Raw genomic sequence first — 23,393 nt, forward strand, 5'->3', positions numbered from 1 at the left:
TAGAGCATAGTACTTAATGGCACCAAGCTTTGTTTTCTAATTTTAACCAGGCCATTGCCAGCCATTTTTTTTCAAAGATACAGAATACAGAATTTGCTCACTTTTTAAGTTTTGGAAGAAATATCTTCCTTTGACAATTATAAGAATGAAAGATAGCAACAGAGGGCTAGTTTTAATTAATTTAATTTGAAAATTGCTCCTTTAATTCTTTTGAGGGGGATGTTACCAGGGATTAAATCCAGGGGTGTTTAACCTCTGAGCCATATCCCCAGGCCTTTTTTATATTTATTTAGAAACAGGGTCTCGATGAGTTGCTTAGGGCCTTGCTAAATTGCTGGCTGACTTTGAACTCATAATTCTCCTGCCTCAGCTTCCTGAGCCACTGGGATTACAGGCCTGTGCCACTGAGCCTAGTTTCTTTTAATTCTTTGAACTGTATGACTTATACTAAGGTCAGAAAACTTGGCTCCCAGTTCTGCGTCTTCATCAGGTGGGGTCCTCAGTTTCCCACTTGGAAAATGAATATGTAGAATAGATGTCTCCTGCCCCACCCCACATTTTTTTTTTAATTGGTGCATTATTGTTGTACATAACAGAATAGCTATTTTTTAAGGTCTTTTCCAGATATCAAATTCTGCCTTAGGGTTTGGATAATGGGCTTATTTTATTTATTTATTTATTTATTTTTGGTGGTGCTGGGGATTGAACCCAGAGTGTTGTGCATACTATGCAAGCACTCTACCAGCTGAGCTATATCCCCAACTCCCTATGGGCATATTTTAACTAAAAGTTGTAGAGAAAATTCTAGTTAACATTTCTGTGTATGAGTCACAAAAGTATTTATATTTCTTCACATAAAGTCTTCCATTTTCCTTTCCACTATAAATAAATAAAACAAATGAAGTTTTTGAAGTGGTTATAGGATGTCTTTTACAGACATGCCACTTGAGCTGTCACTGCTGGAAGTCCTTTGTGCAACATAGGGACCTGAAAGTTATCTGTATTTACATTGAAACCAACTTAGCAGGATGGTTTTAACTGATAAATGGTAGGTCCTTACCTAGCATTAAAAAAATCTTACATGGTCTGAAAGTTTTTTTCACAAGATTGAAATTACTTTAAAACAAAATGAATGATTTTAAAAATGGTGCATTAAGTAGCATAAAATAAAATTGTGATTTTAAAATATTTAATTGTTTTGTGTCATTGGCATTTTAATGTCAAAAGTAATAAATGTACAGTGGGAAAAGATAACATACATTACTCTATACTAATTGTCTATGTATTTTAAAGATGTGTGCATATATATTCATGTGTATACACGTTGTATATATACGTATACGTATGTACTTACATATATGAAAAAGCTTTTAAAAGTTTAGTGTGTGATTATACTAAGGAAAGTAGAGCAAATTTAGATATAAAACTACCTTTTGGTTTTTATATAACCCCAAGTTTTTCAAAATCTAATCACTAAGTGTAGGTTTTTAAAAGTTGGCACTTCAGAAATATCTTTTTGCACACCTGACACATAGTTATATTTGTAGAGCTAAAAATCAGCTTGCCTTTTAAAAAATACACAAAATTCTTATTCAGAATCATAGTTAAATTATTGTGAGATAACTGATTTGTTTATATTATTAAGTAACTGCTAGTTTTAAGAAGCAGCACACAGCCTAGTAAAATTCTAACATGTGTTTCTCTTATATCTAGAACCTGTCACTATGGACAAAGTTCATTACTGTGAAAGATTCATTGAACTTATGATAGATCTAGAGGTAAGAAATATATAGTGACTTGTTAGGTATGCATTAAGAGTCTAAGCTTAAGTATATGACTACATGTGATACATTTCTTTATCACCTCTAATTGGCCTTATTTGAACCTTATGTCAAGGTGTCACATACTCACAATTTATTATCTTTTGAGGTTTGGAACTGACTGTCCCATTTGGCATTGTCATCTATTTATTGTCAACTTTTTAAATCAAGATTTTTAAAGGATAAGCTCCCGTAATACTATGTGCAGAATGTTAATAGAAATTTTAGATAAAGATAGAAAGTTGATATATTTCAAATTAAGTCCATTTTCTTTCTCTTTTTAATATGGGAAATTGAAAGAATATCTCTTTGTGCTTTATTTTGAAATGATTATTAAGATATTAGAATAGCAGTCATTCCATAAGTCTTCATTTGTGTTCTAGTTGTGTTAGTAACAAATTTATGTCCTTTCAGTATGTAGGATCTCAGCTTCATCTGTTAAATGCATAAGTTTGATTAGATAGTGATTTTTAAACTGTCACAGTCCTAGAGTTTCTCATTATTACCTTTCTGACTATTGTAGGGGGAGGTGGGGAGTTTTTCTTTAAAAGCAGCTCCATTTTTAAACATACACAATTTATACTGGATTTTAAACTTAATTGCAAATTCACACTGAAATTTCATGTAGGATTTTGTTGGAAAACTATTAGTTGAGATGATTTGTGGAAATTCTTCCTGTGTTACATATTATTTTTAATTTTATCTTTAAAGTTCTGTTATCATCATTGTTATTAAAACTAAAAACATTGCCACTGAATTTATTGACAGCATGGACCAGTCCCCTTGCTTTGTGTACAGTATGTGTTTGTGGATGCTAGAGGGTACTTTGTGGTATGTACTTCTGAGTTAGATACAGTAGACTTCACCTTCACCGTTACGCTGTCTGCTGAGAATACATGCAAAATTATTGCTGTGATGTTTATTTTTCCTAGGCCCTGCTTCCTACTAGGCGCTGGTTTAATACCATCCTAGATGACTCTCATCTTTTGGTTCACTGTTACCTTTCCAATCTTGTTCATAGGGAAGAGGATGGCCATCTTTTTTCTCAGGTGAGCACTGATATATCTAAACACACTTAACCATTTTAATTTCTGAGTTGATCTTTTCTTTGCCATGCAACTGGAAGTACCAGCACATGAAAAAGGAAATTCTTCTAAATATTAAATTGAGTGATGTAAAATTCTAATTAATCATTTTAAAGTCAAGTCTTAATATATGAAATTAATGCATTATTGTGTAGGTGACCTTTAGTAAGTATATATTACAACTATGTTAATTATGTATGATTTTATTATTGGACTAAATTGTGTTTTGTGGGTTGTAGTTCCATATATTCACATATTTTGATTTTTTGTGAATAACCATTGTGGAATATAGTCAATGATGAACATTAGTTTCAATTAAATTACCCAATACCATGGCTCTGTCTTTCCATATTATGGTGGTGGTAGGCAGTTGATAGCATGGAAATGTATGTGCACTTTTCCTGCTGCTTTGGGTAGGATTGTAAACTCACTTTAAGGAAGGTAAAAATATTAATATTTCACATTTTCTGTAATGTCATATAGAAAACATAACAAACTTGTAATTATTGTCTTTCAGTGATATAATTGGAGATAGTTTTTGTGTGTATTACGTATTATTTTATCTCAAGTCTGTAAGCATTTCTTTTTCTCATTGTCTTTATAAATTTCTGACCAGTGATTTGCCATATGTCTTAAAATCTTAGTATCTGATCTGCCATGAATTTGAAGTAAAAATAGTTCAGATTTGGGGTGAATGCAATCAGTGAACTCTTTTATGCTGCTGCCACATAGGAAAAGCAGACTTTTTAAATTTATTTTTTTCTTTTTATTGGTGCTTTTTAGTTATAAATAATAATAGAATTCATTTTGACACAATTATTAAATTATGGAATATAATTTATTCTAATTCAGTCCCTTTCCCTTTCCTCCCCTTGTTCCCTTCCCTCTACTCTACTGATCTTTCTGTTATTTACATAAATATATTTTTTCTGCTATTTATATATATATATATATTTTTTTTTAATTTGTGTTTATAGATATACATGATGGTGAGATTCAGTGTGGCTTATTCATATATGTACATAGGAAAATTAGGTCAGATTTATTCCACTGTTCTTTCCTTATCCCATCCCTCCTCCCTCCCCTTCCAATTCTCTTTGTCTAGTCCACTGATATTTCTTCTATTTTTTTTTTTTTTTTAGCCCTCCCCCAACCTTATTTTGGATTTGCTTCCACACATCAGAGAAAACATTCAAACTTTGTTTGGGACTGGCTTATTTCACTTAGCATGATAGTCTACAGTTCCATCCATTTACCAACAAATGCCATAATATCCTTTCTCTTTATGCCCGTTTAGTACTCCATTGTGTGTATATACCACATTTTCTTTATACATTAATCTGTTGAAAGGCACCTGGGTTGGTTCTATAGCTTGGCTATTATGAATTGTGCTGCTATAAACATTGATTGTGGCTGCATCAATGTAGTATGCTGATTCTAAATCTTTTGGATATATACCAAGGAGAGGAATACATGGGTCATATGGTGGCTCCATTCCTAGTCTTTTGAGGAATCTCCATCTCAAAGCAGGGACTCTTTAACTGCAGGAATCCAGCTAAACAAAGACTTAATGGCCATGGAGACTGATGAGAGGAATGAACAACTTTGCTTTTCCCACCTTACAGTTTTTCCCTAACTGAAGCAGCACATAGAAGAGATCTTCACTTACAAATCCAAAACCCTCATTCAGAAAATCCATTTAAGTGGCATAAATTAAAGACCTCAGGACTTCTCTCTAATGGTACAGTTTCATAATTTTTCAGTGATATTGATAGCTTTTTTCTTTTTTCATTAAAATATGAGACTTTCTTAGATCACCTCCTTAATATCTTTTGAGGGTTACAGTTTAAATTCTCTGTAGAAGTAGACCATGTATAAGTAATAGACTTAGCAATTTATTCAGAAGACATACTCTTTTTACATAAACTAAATGTGTTTGGATATATTATGAAATATTTGTTGTGATCTTTACATTCCAAAAATTTTCAGCAGCTCTAAGGAAGTATATTGACTTGTTTATTTTATTAAATGGTGTTATATTTTCTTGGTCTTATTTCCATGGTTGATTAGTTTAAATGTGTCCTTTCAGCTTTTGGACATGCTTAAGTTCTATACTGGTTTTGAAATTAATGACCAGACTGGAAATGCTCTGACAGAGAATGAGATGACCACAATTCATTATGATAGAATTACTTCTCTACAGGTAATTGAAATGTATTATAACCTTTTCTTTTGCTCTAAAAGGTTGAATCATACTATAATCTAGTTTTTGTATAGATGCAGATAGAAAAAAATATTAATTTTTTATTTTTAACTTTTTTAAGCTAATTCTGATAAATTAATGAAAAAATGATTTTCATAGTGTATCTAAGTCCTATAAATCAATATGCTGTTATTCTGTACTCAGAAATATTAATTACTAGATCAGTTTGGTACATTTAAATATTGACCTTGCTGCCACTTTCATTTTATGAGCAAGTGTTGCATCATATGGTAAAGTAAATATAAGCATTTTACACATTTTTAAAATAACACATGTAATAGGACTGAAATTTACCAATATAGTTGATATATGCCAAAAGAAGTACCTTTGTTTTCTGTTACTGATCTTACTTTGCTTTTGAGCTCCATTTTCTTTGATGACTGAAGGACGCTTTTGTCAACTAAGTTGTTTTGTTTTCAAGAGTCTTTTGGGGTAAAGACTCAGTCAAACTGAAGTTCAAACTCTCTTTGGTAATGAGTTCTACTCTCTTGCCCTAAGCCACATCTGGGTGTGCATGGAGGCTTTAAGGTTCATTGTTTTGGAAGAAGAATGAACTCAGATGTCTTATCCTTCTTTTCTTAGAACATAAGTGTTTTTGTTTTTTGCCTCTGCCCTTGAAGTAATCACAGTTGGTGTGGATGTGGTTTCTCCTGTTGGCGCAGACAAAAGCATGATGACTGGTCTCAAGGAACTTGTCTGTTTCCACTGCTGATGGAGGCTCCCATTTTGTTCTTTATGTTGTTAATGTTCTGAGAACTGATTCTCACTCATTTCCTGGTTTAGGCCATTCACTCTCAACTTGCTTACAGTCATTTTGTAGTTGTCTTTAATAATCTCATGCAAACTCACTCATAAGTTGGTGACCTGTGTGTGTCTTTCATCATGGAGAACATAGAAACATCTGCGTCTCTTCTGTAACACAGGGGCATCAAGGAAAATTAAGGTTGTTGTCTTAGACACTTACCATCATAGTTCTGCTATTTCTATTTTCTTATAGCTTTTCCCATATTGGTTGGGAATGTTAGCCTACCAGGTCTCTTCTTCTTAGAGTTCCAAACAAAAACAGGGCATAAGCATATTGTTTTTTGGCTCTCTCCTCAGGTTATTTCTTTAGTGGAAATTTTCCCTTGGGATTTTATTTTAGTCTTGTTAGGCCAATTCTTGATAATAAAATGTTTGGTTTTTTAAATCCCCTTCTGTTAATAGCCTTCATGGCTATTTTTATTTATATTCAAAATCAGTTTTAGAAATAAAAATCTGAACACTGGTTTTTTTTTTTTTTTGCTTTTATTTTTATCCTGTTGTATTGCACACTTCTGGCTGAATAAGGCAGAAGTCACATAGGAGATGCATATAAGGAAGGGTAGTGCATTATACTTTTAGAAAATATTTCCACTACACAGTATGTAAATTGTAGATGGTTTTATTAATATGTAGATATTAATTATTGATAGTTTTTGCTGTTCTTTTTCAGAGAGCTGCTTTTGCACATTTCCCTGAACTCTATGATTTTGCCCTCTCAAATGTAGCAGAAGTAGATACTCGGGAATCCTTGGTCAAGTTTTTTGGCCCTCTTAGGTAAGCAACACAAAAGAAAAAACTATATACTCTCTTAGTATCATGCTCCTTAAATTTTACTTTTCTCTGTGCTTTTATTCATTTTTGCACTACTTTAGGTAATACTGCGTGTTCCTTCACTCTTCATTGACATCTAAGCTTGTGTTACTCTCTAGCAGTTTGATATCTTTGAGTCACTTAAATGCAGTTCTCCATTTTGCGTTCTCTCTCTCTCTCTCTCTCTCTCTGTCTTTTTTGGGGTGAAAGATATTTTTCATAACTTATGTCATTTTCTAGATCTTAAATTTGTCCTAGAGTAGGAGTTTAAACTGGCCAATCCCATCAGTCATGTAAGAGACATCAGTAATGGTTCATCATATGTGATATTAGCTTTATGACTTAGAAACATTTCTGCATGGTTAAAATTTATAAAATTAGGAATATTGCCTGGCATTTAGTTATGTGCTAATATACTTTATTTGAAAATAGCAATAGTAATCACATATATTCATTTGCTATATAAGAGGCACTCTACTAAGTATGTAAATAATTGTCAAAACTTCATATTAGTAATAGGTACCATTTTTTAAAAAAGATAACTAAGAGATATAATAAGTAATTTGCTTAGGGTTATATAGCAAATAAGTGTCAGAGATAAGATCTGAACCAGTTTAATTCCTGAACCCTAAGTTATAACACTGTGTCGCATTATCCCTGTTGGTCTTAACTCTTGGAAGAAATTATTAGTTCATTCGCTGTTTGAATTGAAACAAACTAAGGTTGGTTTGGTTATTCATTTTCAAATGAATTATAATTATATAATCTTTTTTAATTTTTTTATTTTTTACAGACTGCATTTTGATTCATTGTACACAAATGGGGTATATGTCATTTCATTTCTATAGTTGTACATGATGTAGATTAACACCATTCATGTAATCATACATGTACATAGGGTAATGATGTCTGTCTCATTGTACCATTTTTCTTATACCCCCCTCATTTTTTTCTACATAGATCTTTTTCATTCTTTTAAGTAACTGCATTGAGTTCCATTAAATGGTACTATCATACTGTTTTTTAATCACTCTCTTATTGATGGATCTTTAACTTTAAATTTTTGGGCTGTTACCAACAATTTTACATTGAGCATCTGTGTTAGTCAGATTTCCATTGCTGTAATAAATATCTGAGATAAATGAACTTAAAAAGAAGGAAAGTGTATTTTGGTTTATAATTTAGAGGTACCAGTCCATGGTGTATTGGCCCTGTTACTTTTGGGCCTGTGTGAAGGCAATACATCATAGCAGGAGTACATGGCAGAAATAACTCACTCATAGTAGGTGGGCAGAGGAGAAGGAGGAAGGGACTAGGGTCTCAAATTCTCCTTCAAGAGCATGTCTCCAGTGACCTAACTTCCTTCCAGTAGGTCTCCCAGTAATGCCAAAGCTGGAGACTAATCCTTCAACACATGTGCTTTGAGAGAGATTCAATATTCAAACTGTAGCAGCATTCCTTTGTTCTTCTATGTAAAAAATTTTTAATGCTGCCTCAAAGGTTATATGTTTAAAATTTGTTCATTCAGAAATGATGAACAGTTTACACTTAACACCAGCAGTGCATGAGACTTCTCCCTACCAACCCTAAGTAAATGAGTCCTTACTTTTTGCCTATCCAAGAGCAGAAAAATCTTCATTGTTTTACTTTGCTTCTTTTTTTTTTTTTTCATTATATTGGGGAAATTGAGTATCTTTAATTTTCTTAGCCATTTGCATTTCTTCTGTAACTTTCCTGTTATTTTTTACTATTTTCTATTTGATTGCTAATTTTCTTGTTGATTTTATTTTTAAGAAACCTTTATATATTCTGGATGTTAATCCATTATCTAGTTTGTATTTCATGAATTTTTTTCTCAAACTAGTTTAACTTTGTATTTTTTTATTATTACAGATGTTTTAATTTTTTAGTTCTTGAGCTTTATTAGTTCTGCTTCATGCTAAAATGCCTGCAGGTTGTGATTTAATATAATGATCTCAAATGAAAGTGACATTTTAAATTAAATTGCAAGAATATCCATATCAATTTATAAATATGTCATTAAATTGATTTAAAAGTTCAGTATCGCATATCTTTATAAATGTTTGAATAATTTCATAATTTTTTATATTATTGCACCCACTCTGTTTTTTGGGTTTGTTTTGCAGACATTTTAATTTTTTAGTTAATCATATCTGTCAATCATTTTATTAGTAATTGTGCTTTATTGTCTTATATCTTTAGGTCATTTTTATAGATTACTTTTACTTTTATTTTATCTGCATGATACATTTGGGAAAATTATTTTGTCCAATAACTCAATAAAATATGAACTATGGTCCATTATATATTAAATGTATATTGTTAATGATAAATATATTCTCTAAAATGAAAAGAACACCTGATGGGAAGAGTGGCATTGATTTATATTTATGTGAATCTCTAATGTCTGGCTGATTGAAGATGGTTGGGTTTGCACATGAACTTCCATGTCTTACTCATAAAGAAAAGATTCAGATGTCAATCCTTCCCAAATTAATCTGTAGATATAATTTAATTCCAAATGAAATCCTAGCACAATATTTTGTAGAAATTGACAAACTTATACTAAAGTAATATGGAAAGACAAAGGAACTAGAAGAGACAAAACCATTTAGTGTTGGATGAGTTTTACTACCTGCTTCCACTATTTAGTATAAATAGTAATTAAGACATTATAGTATCAAAAATGGGGTTGATTTATGAATTGGTAATCAGAAATAGACCATATGGTTAGTTGATTTTTATAGTGTACTTAATTAGTACTAAATTTGTTTACTAGTATGAAGAAAGGACAGTTTTCCAAGTGATGCTAGAACAGTTAGACCTCCATATATAAAGTATGAAGCTTGAACCATAACTTTGCATCATATACACAAATAACAGACTTAAATATCAAAACTAAAACAAAATATCTTTGTCATTGTGGTTTGTACCAAGATTTCTACAAAGCACAATGGAAAAAATTGATGAATTGACCTTTATTGATTTTTTTTTTTAAAAGTCAGCTCTTTGAAAGATATTGTTATGAGAATCAAAAGTCAAACCACATATCGACTAAGAAACACAAACCTGATGAAGGACTGGAATTCAAAAGTCTCAGAATTCCATAATAGAAAATAACTAATTAAATGGCAAGAGATATAAGTAGACACAGTATCAAAGCAGATAGATGTTAGTAAGTGCATGAAAAGGTGCTAGGGAAATGCAACATTGAATCATAATATACTACATATGTATTAGAATTATTTAAAAGAAAAAAAAAATGGACAATTTTGCCAGGTGTGTGGAGCAACTGGAATTTCCAGACATTGCTGGTGGGAAATAAAAATGAGTGCCACTTTAGAAAATACCAACACTTTCTTTTAAAGTTAAACATGTGTTTACTATTTGACCCACCATTCCTTGTTTAAAGATATACCCAGGAAAAGTTAAAATTTTATCTTTATGCGAAAATGTGTAGTAGCTATACTTGTGATTGTCAAAAACTAGAATGCATAAATATCCTTCAGTTGGTAAATGAATAAACATACTGTAATATATCCATGTAATAGAACACTACTCAGCAATGTGAAGCAACTGACTATAGATTCACACCACACTGTGGGTGAGTTTCATCCACCAATATCAGAAGACAGCCAGTGTCCAAGGTTACCAAATGTGTGGTTCGATCTTCTGGAAAAGACAAAATCATAGAGACTGGAAATACATTAGCAGTTGCTAGAGATTGGAATGAAGGTTTGATGCAAAGTGGCATGGGAGAAATTTGGGAGTTGATGAAACTATTTAGTGGAAAGCTGTCAAGTTCACAGTAGAATTTGGAATGGATATTCAGGAATCCAAATTTAATAACAGTTTTAATTTTTTACTATTGAATCAGGGACATTCTTCAATAAAACTGGCTTTTTAAAGAACACTGTGTGCAAGTGAGGCATTCTGTGATTACTTTCGGCACAGGTTGGTGCCACTGTCTAAATCTTTGCCAGTAGTTTTACCCACCAGTGCCCTTGTACTGTCGATGAATATATGAATACAGTGGGGGGAAAATGTCTTGCTTTTAAAATCATGCTGTCCTTGTAATTCCCTTGGAAGGATTTTAGGTACCATGAGGTTTGTAGGAAATACTTGGAAAACCCTGAATTAGAAGTATAATTTTCACTGCTATATTTTGATATTGGCTGCCTATATCATAAGATTATATTTATTTTTTAAACTCTCTGTAGAAGTAGTTTCAAAAGCAAAATAAAGTTATGTTCTTCATTCTGCAGTTCAAACACTCTCCACCAGGTGGCATCATACCTCTGCTTGTTGCCAACCCTTCCTAAAAATGAAGATACAACTTTTGATAAAAAATTTCTTCTAGAATTGCTGGTAAATATTAATATTCTCTGAATTTTTCATGTTGTTTTCTCTGCCTTCTTGAATTATTCAAAAAGATGTTTGTTATGTATTTCTACTGTACTAAAAGATTATACACAAATCATATACACAAATGAACTCAAAATGAATCACAGACTTAAATATCAAAATTAAAACAGGGAAAAAAGTCTTTGTGATTATGGTTCATACCAAGATTTCTGCAGATGCTAATGTATAAAGGAAAAACATGAATTGACCTTTATCAAAATTAAAAAAAATATCTGTTCTTTGAAAGACATTGTTAAGAGAATGAAAAGGCAAGCTGTATTCTGGGAGAAAAATATGAGAATATGGACTGGTATCCCGAAGTCTCAGAATTCTAGAGTAAGAAAATAACTAAATAAATGGAAAGAGATTTCCATTTATTGTAGACACAGTATCAAAGCAGATAAATGTTAGTAAGTCTATGGACAGATGCTTAGTATCTTGTCATTAGGGAAATGCAAATTTAAATTATAACAACATATAACAACTATTCTTGGAATTATCATTTGCTTTTTGTCAGATTTGCTTTTTCATTTCTTGGATTTCTTCTCTTAGGTCTTACATCCCTTGAAACTACTTTCTGACAAGAACTCATTACATTATTAAGCATTTATGAGCAGCTTGTGTGTCAGGCACTGAATTTACACATTGGAGATACATAATTGACACCATTCCTTTCTTTAAGGAGGTTCAATTAAATACACATAATACATGTATATGAATAAACATTCATATTTGATTAAGTGATCATTTAAATATAGTTCCTTGAATATTAGGTTTTACATTTATCACTAGGAAATCTTGGGTATGTTAGAAATAGAAGAACTTATCACTAAGTAGTTGAAGAATTCTTAGGGATTTCTCAGTCATTTTTGGAAATAGACTTTAACTTCCAGACTACTTTGTGCTTATTGTGTGTGGAGCATTTTTTGTAGTTCCATAGAAATCATAGTTTTCTATTATTTATAAATAAAACATAATACAGAGGTATTTGAAATTAAAAAGTCAAAACGTTAATCTCCTTGAACTCATTCTATTCCCCAGAGATAAAGTGTTAACACTTTCCTCTATATCCTTCCAGATTTTTTTAAAAATATGACTTTAATTTATCAGTTATATAATTCATGGAGTACATTCTCTAATAAAATAGAATTATTCTAGATTAGCTTCTTATGTATTTCAGACATTTTCGTGCCTAAACTAACATACTGTGTTGATGTGCGTGTGTACTTTTTTTATACATACGGGACCATATTAAGTATACTGTTTTATGATTTATTTTCCCAGCTAATATCTTTACTCCAAGATGTAAAACATAATCCCTCACTGTAGGTAAGATGATGATGTACTAGTTTTGCAGAGACAATAAACTCTGTAGCAGGTGTTTAAAGCCTAGTGACATGTTTTAAGTGTTGACTGGGGAGAAGTCCTTGGGAAGCATTTTAAATTAATTTAAATATGGAAAAAATGCTTTTTTATTGATAAATTTACTTGCATGAAGAGCATGTCTTAGACTACTATCTTTGCCTTTCTTCCTTCAAATCACTTTCATTGTCTTTGACCAAATGTGTGCTTTCTGAAAATTCTTTGTGCTATTTCCTGACAATATAAAATCTATTGTGAGTCAGATTTTGGTGTTAATAATAATAAAAAGAAAATGTGTATTTTTTATTAGGAATCTTAATAAAGTATGTTTGAGTATAAATTTGATACTATGCTTTTTTGGGTCTTTTAACTAAAATCTTACCCTTAAAATTTAAATAGGTATTCTAAAAGAAAATAATTTTCGATTTATAATGATATAACATAGCTTTTGTTTCCTTCCTTTCCTAAAGGAGGACTTCAAGCTTTGGTTTCTTCTACTATCCAAATTACCTTTAAAAAGTTGCTTAGCTGCTATCACAGTATCTTTTTTCCTAAAATAATGTCACTTGTACTGAAGAGAGTATGACATTTTCAAGTGTTATTATTTTAGCATTGTTGATTAGGTAACAAACTTATATTTGTATGTGAGATGGATTTCTTTAATATTTTTTATACCTTTATTTTATTTATTTATTTTTATTGGTGCTGAGAATCGAACCCAGTACCCCATACATGCCAGGCAAGCACTCTACCACTGAGCTACAACCATATTGCTGTATTAATAAGGGTACATCGAGGTCATCATTGGAGGGGAAATAGAGACAATCCATTTTTCATTTTACAAGGCGGAAGACTGAGACTAGAATGTATAGTTAGTATAAGAATGAAAAATGGGTTTTAGGGCTTCTACTTTTCTCTTATATTGGTTAATGATAAGTACTCAGTTTTTAAACTCTTGGTATATACCAAGGATTTCCACAATTTTACAATATTCTGTCTAGTTTACATGAGAAACCAGAAAGGTGAGTAGCACTTTTTCTGTTTTACTAAAAAGGAAACTTAAGATTAGGTAGGTTGGAATAACTTGTTCAGGTTTTCATTGTTCGAACATAGAGAGGCTGAGATTTGAACTCTGGTCCATCTGATTGCAAAGCCCATCAGATTCCAAAGCCCATCACTGTTGATTCCTCTTTCATCTTTGTTTTAATGGAGAAAATGGGGGAAAGAAAAAACATTTTGTTAAAAGTGCTTCAGTAACCTAAAAGGCATAAAATTTCTCATTCCATACTTTATGGTGAATTTGTCCATAAATTATTTTGAGTGAACAAAGATGATTCTCACTTTCTATATGAACCTGTTTCATTTCTCTTAGGTATCTCGACATGAACGTCGGATTTCTCAGATTCAGCAATTGAATCAGATGCCTTTGTATCCAACTGAAAAAATCATATGGGATGAAAATATTGTCCCAACTGAGTACTATTCTGGGGAAGGTATGGTAAAGAAATATAGGATTCACTTGTAACATGAAACTTAATTCAGATTCATCATATGTAATTGAAAATGTATTCCAGTTTATTTCATAGTTAGGATAATTTTCTGGTACCCTGAAGCTCAACTTTAGAGGCTATAAAATATTTAGTATTTTGAATGCTTAGCACTTATATTTTTTTAATAGTTTTTAACTTTTTTTTTCTTTTTTTTAATAGTTTTTAACTTTTTTTTCTTTTTTTTTAGCACTAATATTTTTATTAAATTTAACTATACCTTATTGTATATATAATACTATATAGAAAGTTATGACTGTAAAACTCTTAAGATAATCCTGAAAGGATAACTTTCATTTTGTCACTATCATAGGCTGTTTCATCAAACTTTTTTTAGAGGGTCTTTTGAATTCTTTGTAGAGCAAAGTGATGACCACCAAAAAGACATTATCATTAGTTGATAACTAAACCCTTAATTTTGATCCAAAGTGATATTACATAGTTTGTTCACCTACCTTTCACTACATTTGGTTCTATGTACCTTTTGCTCATCCCCTAAGAATGAGACTTTGCTACAACTGTGTATATACAGAAGTACATTCTGTTTTTTTGCGGTGCTGGGGATCGAACCCAGGGCTTTGTGCTTGACCGGCACTCTACCAACTGAGCTATCTCCCCAGCCCCATTCTGTCATATTTTGAAGACGTATTTCAAAAGAAATATCAAGAAGTCTTGAACAATGGCATCATTATTAGAAAAAAATGTGACATTAAAAAAAAAATTTGACATGTATTGTTGGTGCATTTATTTAAAAGAAAAATTACTTCAGAGTTGTATCCTGAATGCATAACTTTAGCAAAACCAGTGTACTAAAATTGTGCTAAGGTTCAGAATAGGCAGTCAGGATTCCTATTTTTTATAGCTCGGAAGGTTGATGTGTTGTTTTTGTGTCTAAGGATGCATTCTTGGGTGATAAACTACAGAAACTCAAGCTAGTGATGGTTATAAAAGTTGGGAAATGGTTATAACCATTTTAGGTGGAATTAAGAAAATGTAACTAGGAATAGGCATATGGGAGAGTCCTGGATAGCTAACAAGGTGATTTCAAGGTTTCATTTTTTTAAATGTCCTTTATACTTTTTGGGATATCTCCCTATATCCTTTCTTCCCCCTCTCTGTTGAAGAATCTGGGTTGTTTGATTTGCAGTTTCCCACAGCCTAGACTTTTCAAAATGAATAGTGTTGTTATGCAGTATGTTCGTCTACTCTTCATTTTGCTAACAAATTTTGCAAAGGCTTGGTCAGTCTTAAGCTTTTCTTTGGCAAGATTCTTAGTGGTGGTCTATTCTTTCATCAGGAGGATTGTCTTTTTTTGAGTTAGTATCCATTGATACTTAACATCTTGATTTCTTAATTCAAGTGAGGGTTGGTCGTAAGATGGTAACATTTTAATTCTTTTTTTTTTTTTAAATAAAATGTGCTATGAAAAGAGATGCTTCCCCTCATCTCTGGCCTGAAAGAAATTGAATTGGATTGCAAGTCAGAGTTTACTAATATAAATGATGTGAAAATTTTTATGCAGCATTGTTTCTTGTCTTTGTTTTATCTTTGATATTCTGCATAAGGATCATAAACTGTGATTTGCCAATAAAATGTGCTTTGGATTCTTTGTTTTTTGGGGTTTTTTAAATTTTTTACTTAATAATGTCATGAAATACTTTGTCACTTATTATCTAAGAGAGATAGTGTTAAGTGAGGATAATGGAAAGAATATTTATCATTAACATAAAGAAGAGCAAGTCTGGAATAACAAGGCAAATTTAGAGCACAGTAGTGATCATTAGAGATCTATTTATGCAATGAAATATACTAATCCAGTTTTCATGTTAAATTTTGTCGGGTCTAAGGGTATACTCACTTCAAGATTTGGCAAATGTGAATTAGATGATAAAAGAGGACTTTATAAAGTATTTGAGACTACTAGTATTAGATATCTTTAAATATTTTAAAGAAGCTTTGTTTATGAGTCTGATATGCAGATTACACGTATTAATAAAATTCTTCCTTCACCCCAGGTTGGTTTTTGTTTTTTTGTTTTTTGTTTGTTTGTTTTTTGATACCAGGGATTGAACTCTCAGGGCACCTAACTACTGAGCCACATCCCCAGCTCTCATTCCCAGTTCTTAATAGACAACTTTTGTTAACCTGGTTTCAGTTTCTATGTGAAAATGAAGATGTTATCACTGATTAATGAAAAAATGATTTCATTTTTTATTAAATTCTTATCATATTTGTGGTACTATTTTAAAAAAAAATACATAGAGCAGATGACTGATTAATAGGGTAATTCAGATATGGATGTTCTTTTTTAGGTTGTCTTGCTCTTCCCAAGTTGAATTTACAGTTTTTGACTCTTCATGACTATCTCCTAAGGAATTTTAATCTCTTCCGCTTAGAATCAACATATGAAATTAGACAGGATATTGAGGATAGTGTCAGCAGAATGAAACCATGGTAAGTAAATTGGTTCCACTTTATAATAGAGAGATATATACAGTAACTGATATACTTCTGTCAAAAATTTCATAAATGTGTTTAAAAAATAATTACATGACATGAAACCTTCCAAAATAGGAGATGTTTGCTCTTTAAGAAATTATGTGTGAGTTAAAATCTATCAGAAGTGCTAAAATACGAAGTATGTACTTGAGTACTTGGAGATGGAGCTGGGAGCCTGGGGATAAAGTAGGAGGAGTTGTCTTACTTTGAGAAGAAAGAGAAAGATGTAGAGGAAAGTGGGTTAGACATTGGTAAAAGGGTAAAGAGATGGGTATGGGTTGACTAGCAGTCCTGTACCACAGAAGGATAAATGATTCAGGTCCTGGATGAAACTTGTGATAAAGGGTTACTCCTCTATCATTTACTCATCTTACTGTTGTCATTGTCAGTGTCTCCATGAGAACTGGCCAGGGATGGGAGGTGTTGCTGAACATTACATGGAGTCGTACACTGTTAAGTCTTCTCTGGCTCTTAAGCTGTAGGTGAACTTGAAGGGGCTAAATCATCAGGATTTACTTTAAGAACCTGTTGAGTAGGTGTAGTTTTTGAGGAACACTTCTGTTTAAACTTGGCTTTCCACCTGCTGGCTCATGTCTAGAATTCTTTAGTGAAGTCCGTAACTGTAGTTATGGTAGAGAGCTCTACATTATGAGATTTACGAAAGTTCATTTTGGTTTATTAGATGTTGACTGTGTAAAAGCTCTCCAATGACTATGACATTCAAAGTATGAAATAGATGTGACATAAGCTATGCAAAACAACCAATTGAAAATAAGTAAATTTCTTTGAAATGAATTTTCATTACATTATGGTCATATTCCATACACATACATAATTGTCCTACATTTTATATAAAAAAAAACTTGAAACATTTCTTGAAAGTGAACTAATTCAGGTATCTTCCAGACTTCTCCTTACTAATTGCAGAGAGCTACCATGGACACTGTGATTATGATCTATTTTTTTCACTTCCATATTTTATTTTATACATAGTTCTATTTTTTAATTAATTATTATGTGAAAAGTTATTCTGGGTGAGACTATAAAACACAAGACAAAGTATTTTTGACTTAATAATCAGTTGAGTCAGTAAGCAGGCTAGCACTGTTAAATTTGTATACCCACTGGCTGATCATCCCTGCCTACAGCTTAGCTGAAATTATTGCCCATTGTTTGGACCCTGCGGGAGTGCTTGATCAGAAAACTTCCTTATAATTTATCATTACCTTGAATTTATATGTATGGATTCAGGCCCTAATTTTGACCATTTTGCCAAATACAGACTTATTAACTAGCAGTTCAATAAATAGAATGCACTTATATTTTATTTAAAAGCTAAATACAACCAAAATACTTAGGACCTATCAATAGAGGAATTTTTAAAGATGATACCATTTTAAGATATGAGGGGGGGAAAAGTCACTTGTGTAGTTTTTTCATTCATATTTATAATATTAAATTTTTCTAAGTTTGCATTCTTAATGCCTATCTGTGAAAATAGTTAAAAATCACAAGATCATAAAAGCAACCAGTGTTGTTTCTGTATAGCATGTATCCTGAAGGTGAAAAAGTAGCAGAGGCATTTTTACTTATTACATTATGATTATATTTTCAGGCTGCTGAAATCATTGGGCATTGATAAGAGAGGAGGGGCACAAATTTGTACTTTTCAATGCTTTGTGTTTCATACATTTTCTAAGAAAAAGGAATAAGGCGAGTAGATTAGTGGTTAGCGGGGGTGGGAACAGGGATTGATTGCAGTTGGACAAGAAGGATCTTTTTTTAAGGATAATAGAAATGTTCTAAGATTGTGTTGATAGATGTACATCTCTGTTAATTTACTAAAAATCCTTAAATTGTACATTTATGATGAATGGATTCTATAATATATAAATTATACTGGAATAAAACTATAAAAATGGAGGAAGTGGTAGTTATTTTACAAGGGACTGTCCCACTGCTAAGTCATTGGATTGCAGAGCCTTTATTATTAATTAGTTTGTCTTTTTTTTTTTTTTTTTTTTCCCTGTACCATGGATTGAACTTAGGGGCCCTCAATCACTGATCCACATCCCCAGCCCTATTTTGTATTTTATTTAGAACCAGGGTCTCATTGAGTTGCTTAGTGCCTCTTTGTTGCTGAGGCTGGTCTGGAACTCGCAATCCTGTCTCAGCCTCCTGAGCCACTGGGATTACAAGTGTGCTGCCACTGTGCCTAGCTAGTTTCTTTTTGATGTTATGAAGTTCTGTATTTTTTTGTTATGACACGAAGCCTTTACATTGTATGTAGTTTGTTTTTGTTAGCTTGTAATGTTTGGCAGTACTTTCTAGAAGGGGAGTGCTGCTACAGTTTTTGTGTTACAGATTTCCCTAATACACTATTTAATGTAAAAACTAAAGTGCAAGTTAGACTAACATAAGAAAGAATGGGTATTTGGACATTAGTGGTTCTAGTAATTGAAATTGACTTATTTTTTTTTCCTTCAACCCGTGGCAGCGTCTTTTAAATTATTTAAATGTTATGCTCTGAAGGAGGTGTTCGTATATATGTAACCATTTGTTTCCTTGTTTTTAGTTTTTTAAATTATAGTTGCATATTTGAAGTATCTTATAGAAATGTTTGAAGTACGGAAAATAGAAATATTAGCAGTTGAGACTATTTGATGAAGAAGGCAAAAGAATAAGAGTATAAAGTAAAACTAAGTAAAGCTGTCCTGCAGAAATGAAGGTGAGATGCTGGTGGTATTCATCACCTGCCTTATGAGATATGTTCAGGGGAATTCTTCAAGCTGAAACAAAAGGATACAAATTAGTAACATGAAAAGACCCTTATAACAAGTGATTTTAATCAAGGAAAATAAACCTGGAGGCATTATAGTTCTTGATTTCAAATATGATACAGAACTACTATAATCAAAACAGTGTGGTACACACATAAAAACAGACACAGACCAATAGACAAGGAGAAAGACCAGGAATAAGTCCATACATATACAGAGAAAGCCCAGGAATAAATCCATACATATACAACTTATCTTTCACATGTGTGTCAAAAATATACAAGGAAAGGATAGTCTTTTCATAAATGGTATTAGAAAAATAAAAGGAAATTGAATCCCTGTCTTGTACCATACTCAAAAGTGAACTCAAAGTAGATCAAAGATGTAAACATAAGACTTGAATTCATAGAACCCCTAGAAGAAAACACAGAGGAAATGTTCCATGACATTGGTCTTAGCAGTGATTTTTTTTTTTTCTTTTTGATATAACAGAAATGCAGGCAACAAAAGCAAAAATAAAAATACACGAAGCTAACAAAGTCCTGCCCAACAAAGGAAACAAGAATATAAAAAGATAACCCCGCTGGAATGGGAAAAAATATTTGTAAACCATATATAAAATAATGGGTTAATATTCAAAATATATAAGGAACTCATACAACTCAATACCAAAAAAAAAAAAGTCAGACAAAAAAATAATAATACCCAAAACAATTGAAAAAGAAGGCAAAGAATCTGAATAGACATTTTTCCAAAGAAGGTATTCGGATGACAGGTGACCAAAAGGTATATGAAAATGTGTTTAGCATTATTATTGTTGAGGGAATGCAAATCAAAACCACAATGAGATTATCACCTCATACCTGTTATGATGACTGTTATAAAGAAGTCAAAACATAAGTGTTGACAAAGATGTGGAAAAAAGGAAAGCCCTTCATACTATTGGTGGGAATGTCAGTCAGTATAGCCATTACGGAAAACCATATGGAGATGCCTAAAAAATTAAAAATAGAACTGTATGATCCAGCAATCCTACTCTGCATATATATTTTAAGGAAATAAAATCACTGTACCAAAGAGATACCTGCACGTCCATGTTCATTGCAGCATTATTCACAATAGCCAAGATATGGAAACAACCTGTGTCCATCAATGGATGAATAAAGAAAATGTGAAAATACGGTGTGTATGCATGTATACACTGTAGAATATTGTTCAGCTTTATTTAAGAAAGAAAATCCTACCAGTTTTTATAACATGGATGAACTTGAAATACATTATACTAAATGAGTAAGCCACATTCAGAAAGACAAATACTGATGATTTTACTTATATATGAAATCTAAAAAAGTTGAAGTCAAGAGTTGAAAGGTGACTAGGGGATCAGGGGTGAGGGAAATGTGAAGATAGTAGTCAAGGGTTACAGACTTTTAGCTATAAGATCCGTAAGTTCTAGCCAGGTGTGATGGTGCACGTGTGTAATCCCAGTGGCTCAGGAGGCTGAGGTAGAGGCAGGAGGATCTTGGGTTCAAAGCCAACCTCAGCATCTTAGTGAGGCCCTAAACAACTTAGCAAGATCCTGTCTCAAAATAATTTTAAAAGGGCTGAGGATGTGGTTCAGTGGTTAAGTGCCCCTGGGTTCAATCCCCAATACAAAAAAAAAAGAGTTTTAAGTTCTAGAGACTTGATATACAACATAGTTACTATAGTTAATAATGAATGTATTATATACTTGAGACTTGCTAGACAAATAGAACGTAAGTATTCTCATAGTACCAAACAAAAGTAACTGTGGTGATGGATATGTTAATTTAGCTTGACTTTGGTATTCATTTTACATTGTATATGTATATCAAAACATACATATTCCTTAAATGTATATACATTTTATTGTCAGTTATAGCTTATAAAGCAGAAATAAAACTGTGCTGAATTATGTTTTTTTTTAATAAAATAATTCCACTCCAGAAGACTTTAATATGGATAGTGTTATTTTTTTTTTTTTAGAGATGAGGGAATATTCCTCCACTTCCTTTTCTTTTCCAGGCCATATTTACTTACCTTATACTATCACATATACTTTCTGTATATTGGGACTTAGATTTTTTTTTTAATAAGTTTAAAAATAAGGGTTGCTGATGTTAGTTTCTAAATACTAGCTAAACATGTTTCTTAGTAGTTTTACTTGTCTGAAAGTTGGGGGAAAGTTATTTTTGTTTGAGTAATCACCTACTTCTTTGGTTTTCAGGCAATCTGAGTATGGTGGTGTAGTGTTTGGTGGTTGGGCACGAATGGCCCAGCCCATTGTGGCTTTCACTGTAGTTGAGGTTGCCAAACCCAACATAGGTGAAAACTGGCCAACCCGAGTTCGTGCAGATGTCACCATCAATTTGAATGTCAGAGATCACATCAAAGACGAATGGGAAGGTAATTTTGTATTTCAAATGTTGAAGTTACCTTTGACCTTTTTAATTTGTAGATTTTTCATTTAAGAATATTAACAAAGTACTTTACTAAATGTTTTCCTTTTTTAAATTAAGTTTTTCTTAAACTTTTATCCCTGAAATTTGATTTAAAGGATATCAGTTGTCCTTCTAATTATTATTAGTAAAAATACTAAGGATCATTCAAGAATATGTAAGTATCCCAAATATTTTAATAAAAAGAATAAGATCACATATATATCCGTGTTTTGAAAATTAGTTTGCAAAGCCGAGAGGACAGCATTTTAAGTCATAAAGTAAGATAATATGAATTTATAGGAATAATTCAAAAAGTACAAAAGCATTAGTGTTCATTTGAAAGGGAGAAAACCCACATATAGTTTGCACACATGTTCAGTGTAAGTAAAGAAAGTTGATATTTTCAAAAGATAAAAGCAGCCAAAGTGAAAAATATAGGGATGTGTATACTTTGTGAAGAATAAAGATTTAAAAAGGAGTTTGGAGGAAGGAGACATAGTGAAATAACTCAGAAAGATATAATATTTATTTTCACCAAAGTGAAGAAGGCAGATAAATTAGTGAGATCAAATTTGTTCAAAGATATATGACAGTTACAGAGAAATGAAACCAGTGATTTTTTTCTGTTTTTTACTAGGCAGGTTTTAGGGATGAGCGTTTTGTGTCACAATTTTTTTCAGAGGCAGACATGTTCAAAGTCTCCAAGTCAAAGAGTTAAAACATCACTAACACCTGTGTCAGAAGTGGATCATGAGCTGATTCTTAATTGACACTTTTATGTTTTCCCCCCAGCTGTCTGTGAGAGCTCTTACTTGTTGCCATGTCGTAAGAAATAGTAGCCAGTATTTTTAATCTGCTACCTTCTTTGCATGCCAGAACGAAAGGGATACTCCCTTAATGGATCAGTTTTCAGAAATTATTGCCTCCTACATAGCTATAAACATATGGAACATATGATATATTTATCAAGGAATTCAGCAATGAGGCTGGCCAAATGTTTAACAAATGGCTAATCTAGTGGGTATAGTTTGTGACATTGTTTTTGTGACTCCTATATCCTTCAAAAGAGTTCCAGTCTGTTGCAGTACACATCTAGAATGACTTGCACCTTTATTATTGCTGAATCTTGAGAAAGACATTAAATTGGTGTAGAAGTTCTTGTACTTATTACCCCTTGAAATTTAAGGAGGTATTAAACACTTCTACACAGTGGGTAACATACTGAAATAACTTGTTGTGTATCCCTGTAAATAGTAATAGTTGGGAATTTTAAAAGTTTCTTCATAGGCATTTATAGATGACAGATGACCCATGTGCATTACAGTGTTAGGGGGAAGAAAGGGTGTTCTACTTGAAAACTCCTGTTCCCCGCCCCCTCTTACAGTTGCTATTTAGAAGGCCTAAAATAGATTTTTCTTGATTTTTCTTCCTCCTTCCCTCCCTCCTTCCCTTCCTTCCATCCTTCCTCTCTTTCTATTTCAGTCTTTCTTTTAAACATGGGCCACTGGTAGAATGATAAATAGTGGGTATATGTTG

At 32.2% G+C, this 23,393-nt stretch overlaps 1 protein-coding gene across 1 annotated transcript in view; it reads left to right on the forward strand.

Annotated features, from left to right (window-relative positions):
- Positions 1-23,393, forward strand: part of Aqr (aquarius intron-binding spliceosomal factor) — a 105,899-nt gene that overhangs the window by 31,718 nt on the left and 50,788 nt on the right. The window contains exons 10-17 of the mRNA XM_047539593.1: positions 1,714-1,778; positions 2,753-2,869; positions 4,995-5,108; positions 6,643-6,746; positions 11,069-11,171; positions 13,942-14,062; positions 16,429-16,570; positions 21,644-21,822. Of these exons, the coding sequence (XP_047395549.1) occupies positions 1,714-1,778; positions 2,753-2,869; positions 4,995-5,108; positions 6,643-6,746; positions 11,069-11,171; positions 13,942-14,062; positions 16,429-16,570; positions 21,644-21,822 (945 nt within the window). The remainder of the gene's footprint in view (positions 1-1,713; positions 1,779-2,752; positions 2,870-4,994; positions 5,109-6,642; positions 6,747-11,068; positions 11,172-13,941; positions 14,063-16,428; positions 16,571-21,643; positions 21,823-23,393) is intronic.

The sequence above is a fragment of the Sciurus carolinensis genome, chromosome 2 (genome assembly GCF_902686445.1).
Source record: "Sciurus carolinensis chromosome 2, mSciCar1.2, whole genome shotgun sequence".
Taxonomy (NCBI): domain Eukaryota; kingdom Metazoa; phylum Chordata; class Mammalia; order Rodentia; family Sciuridae; genus Sciurus; species Sciurus carolinensis.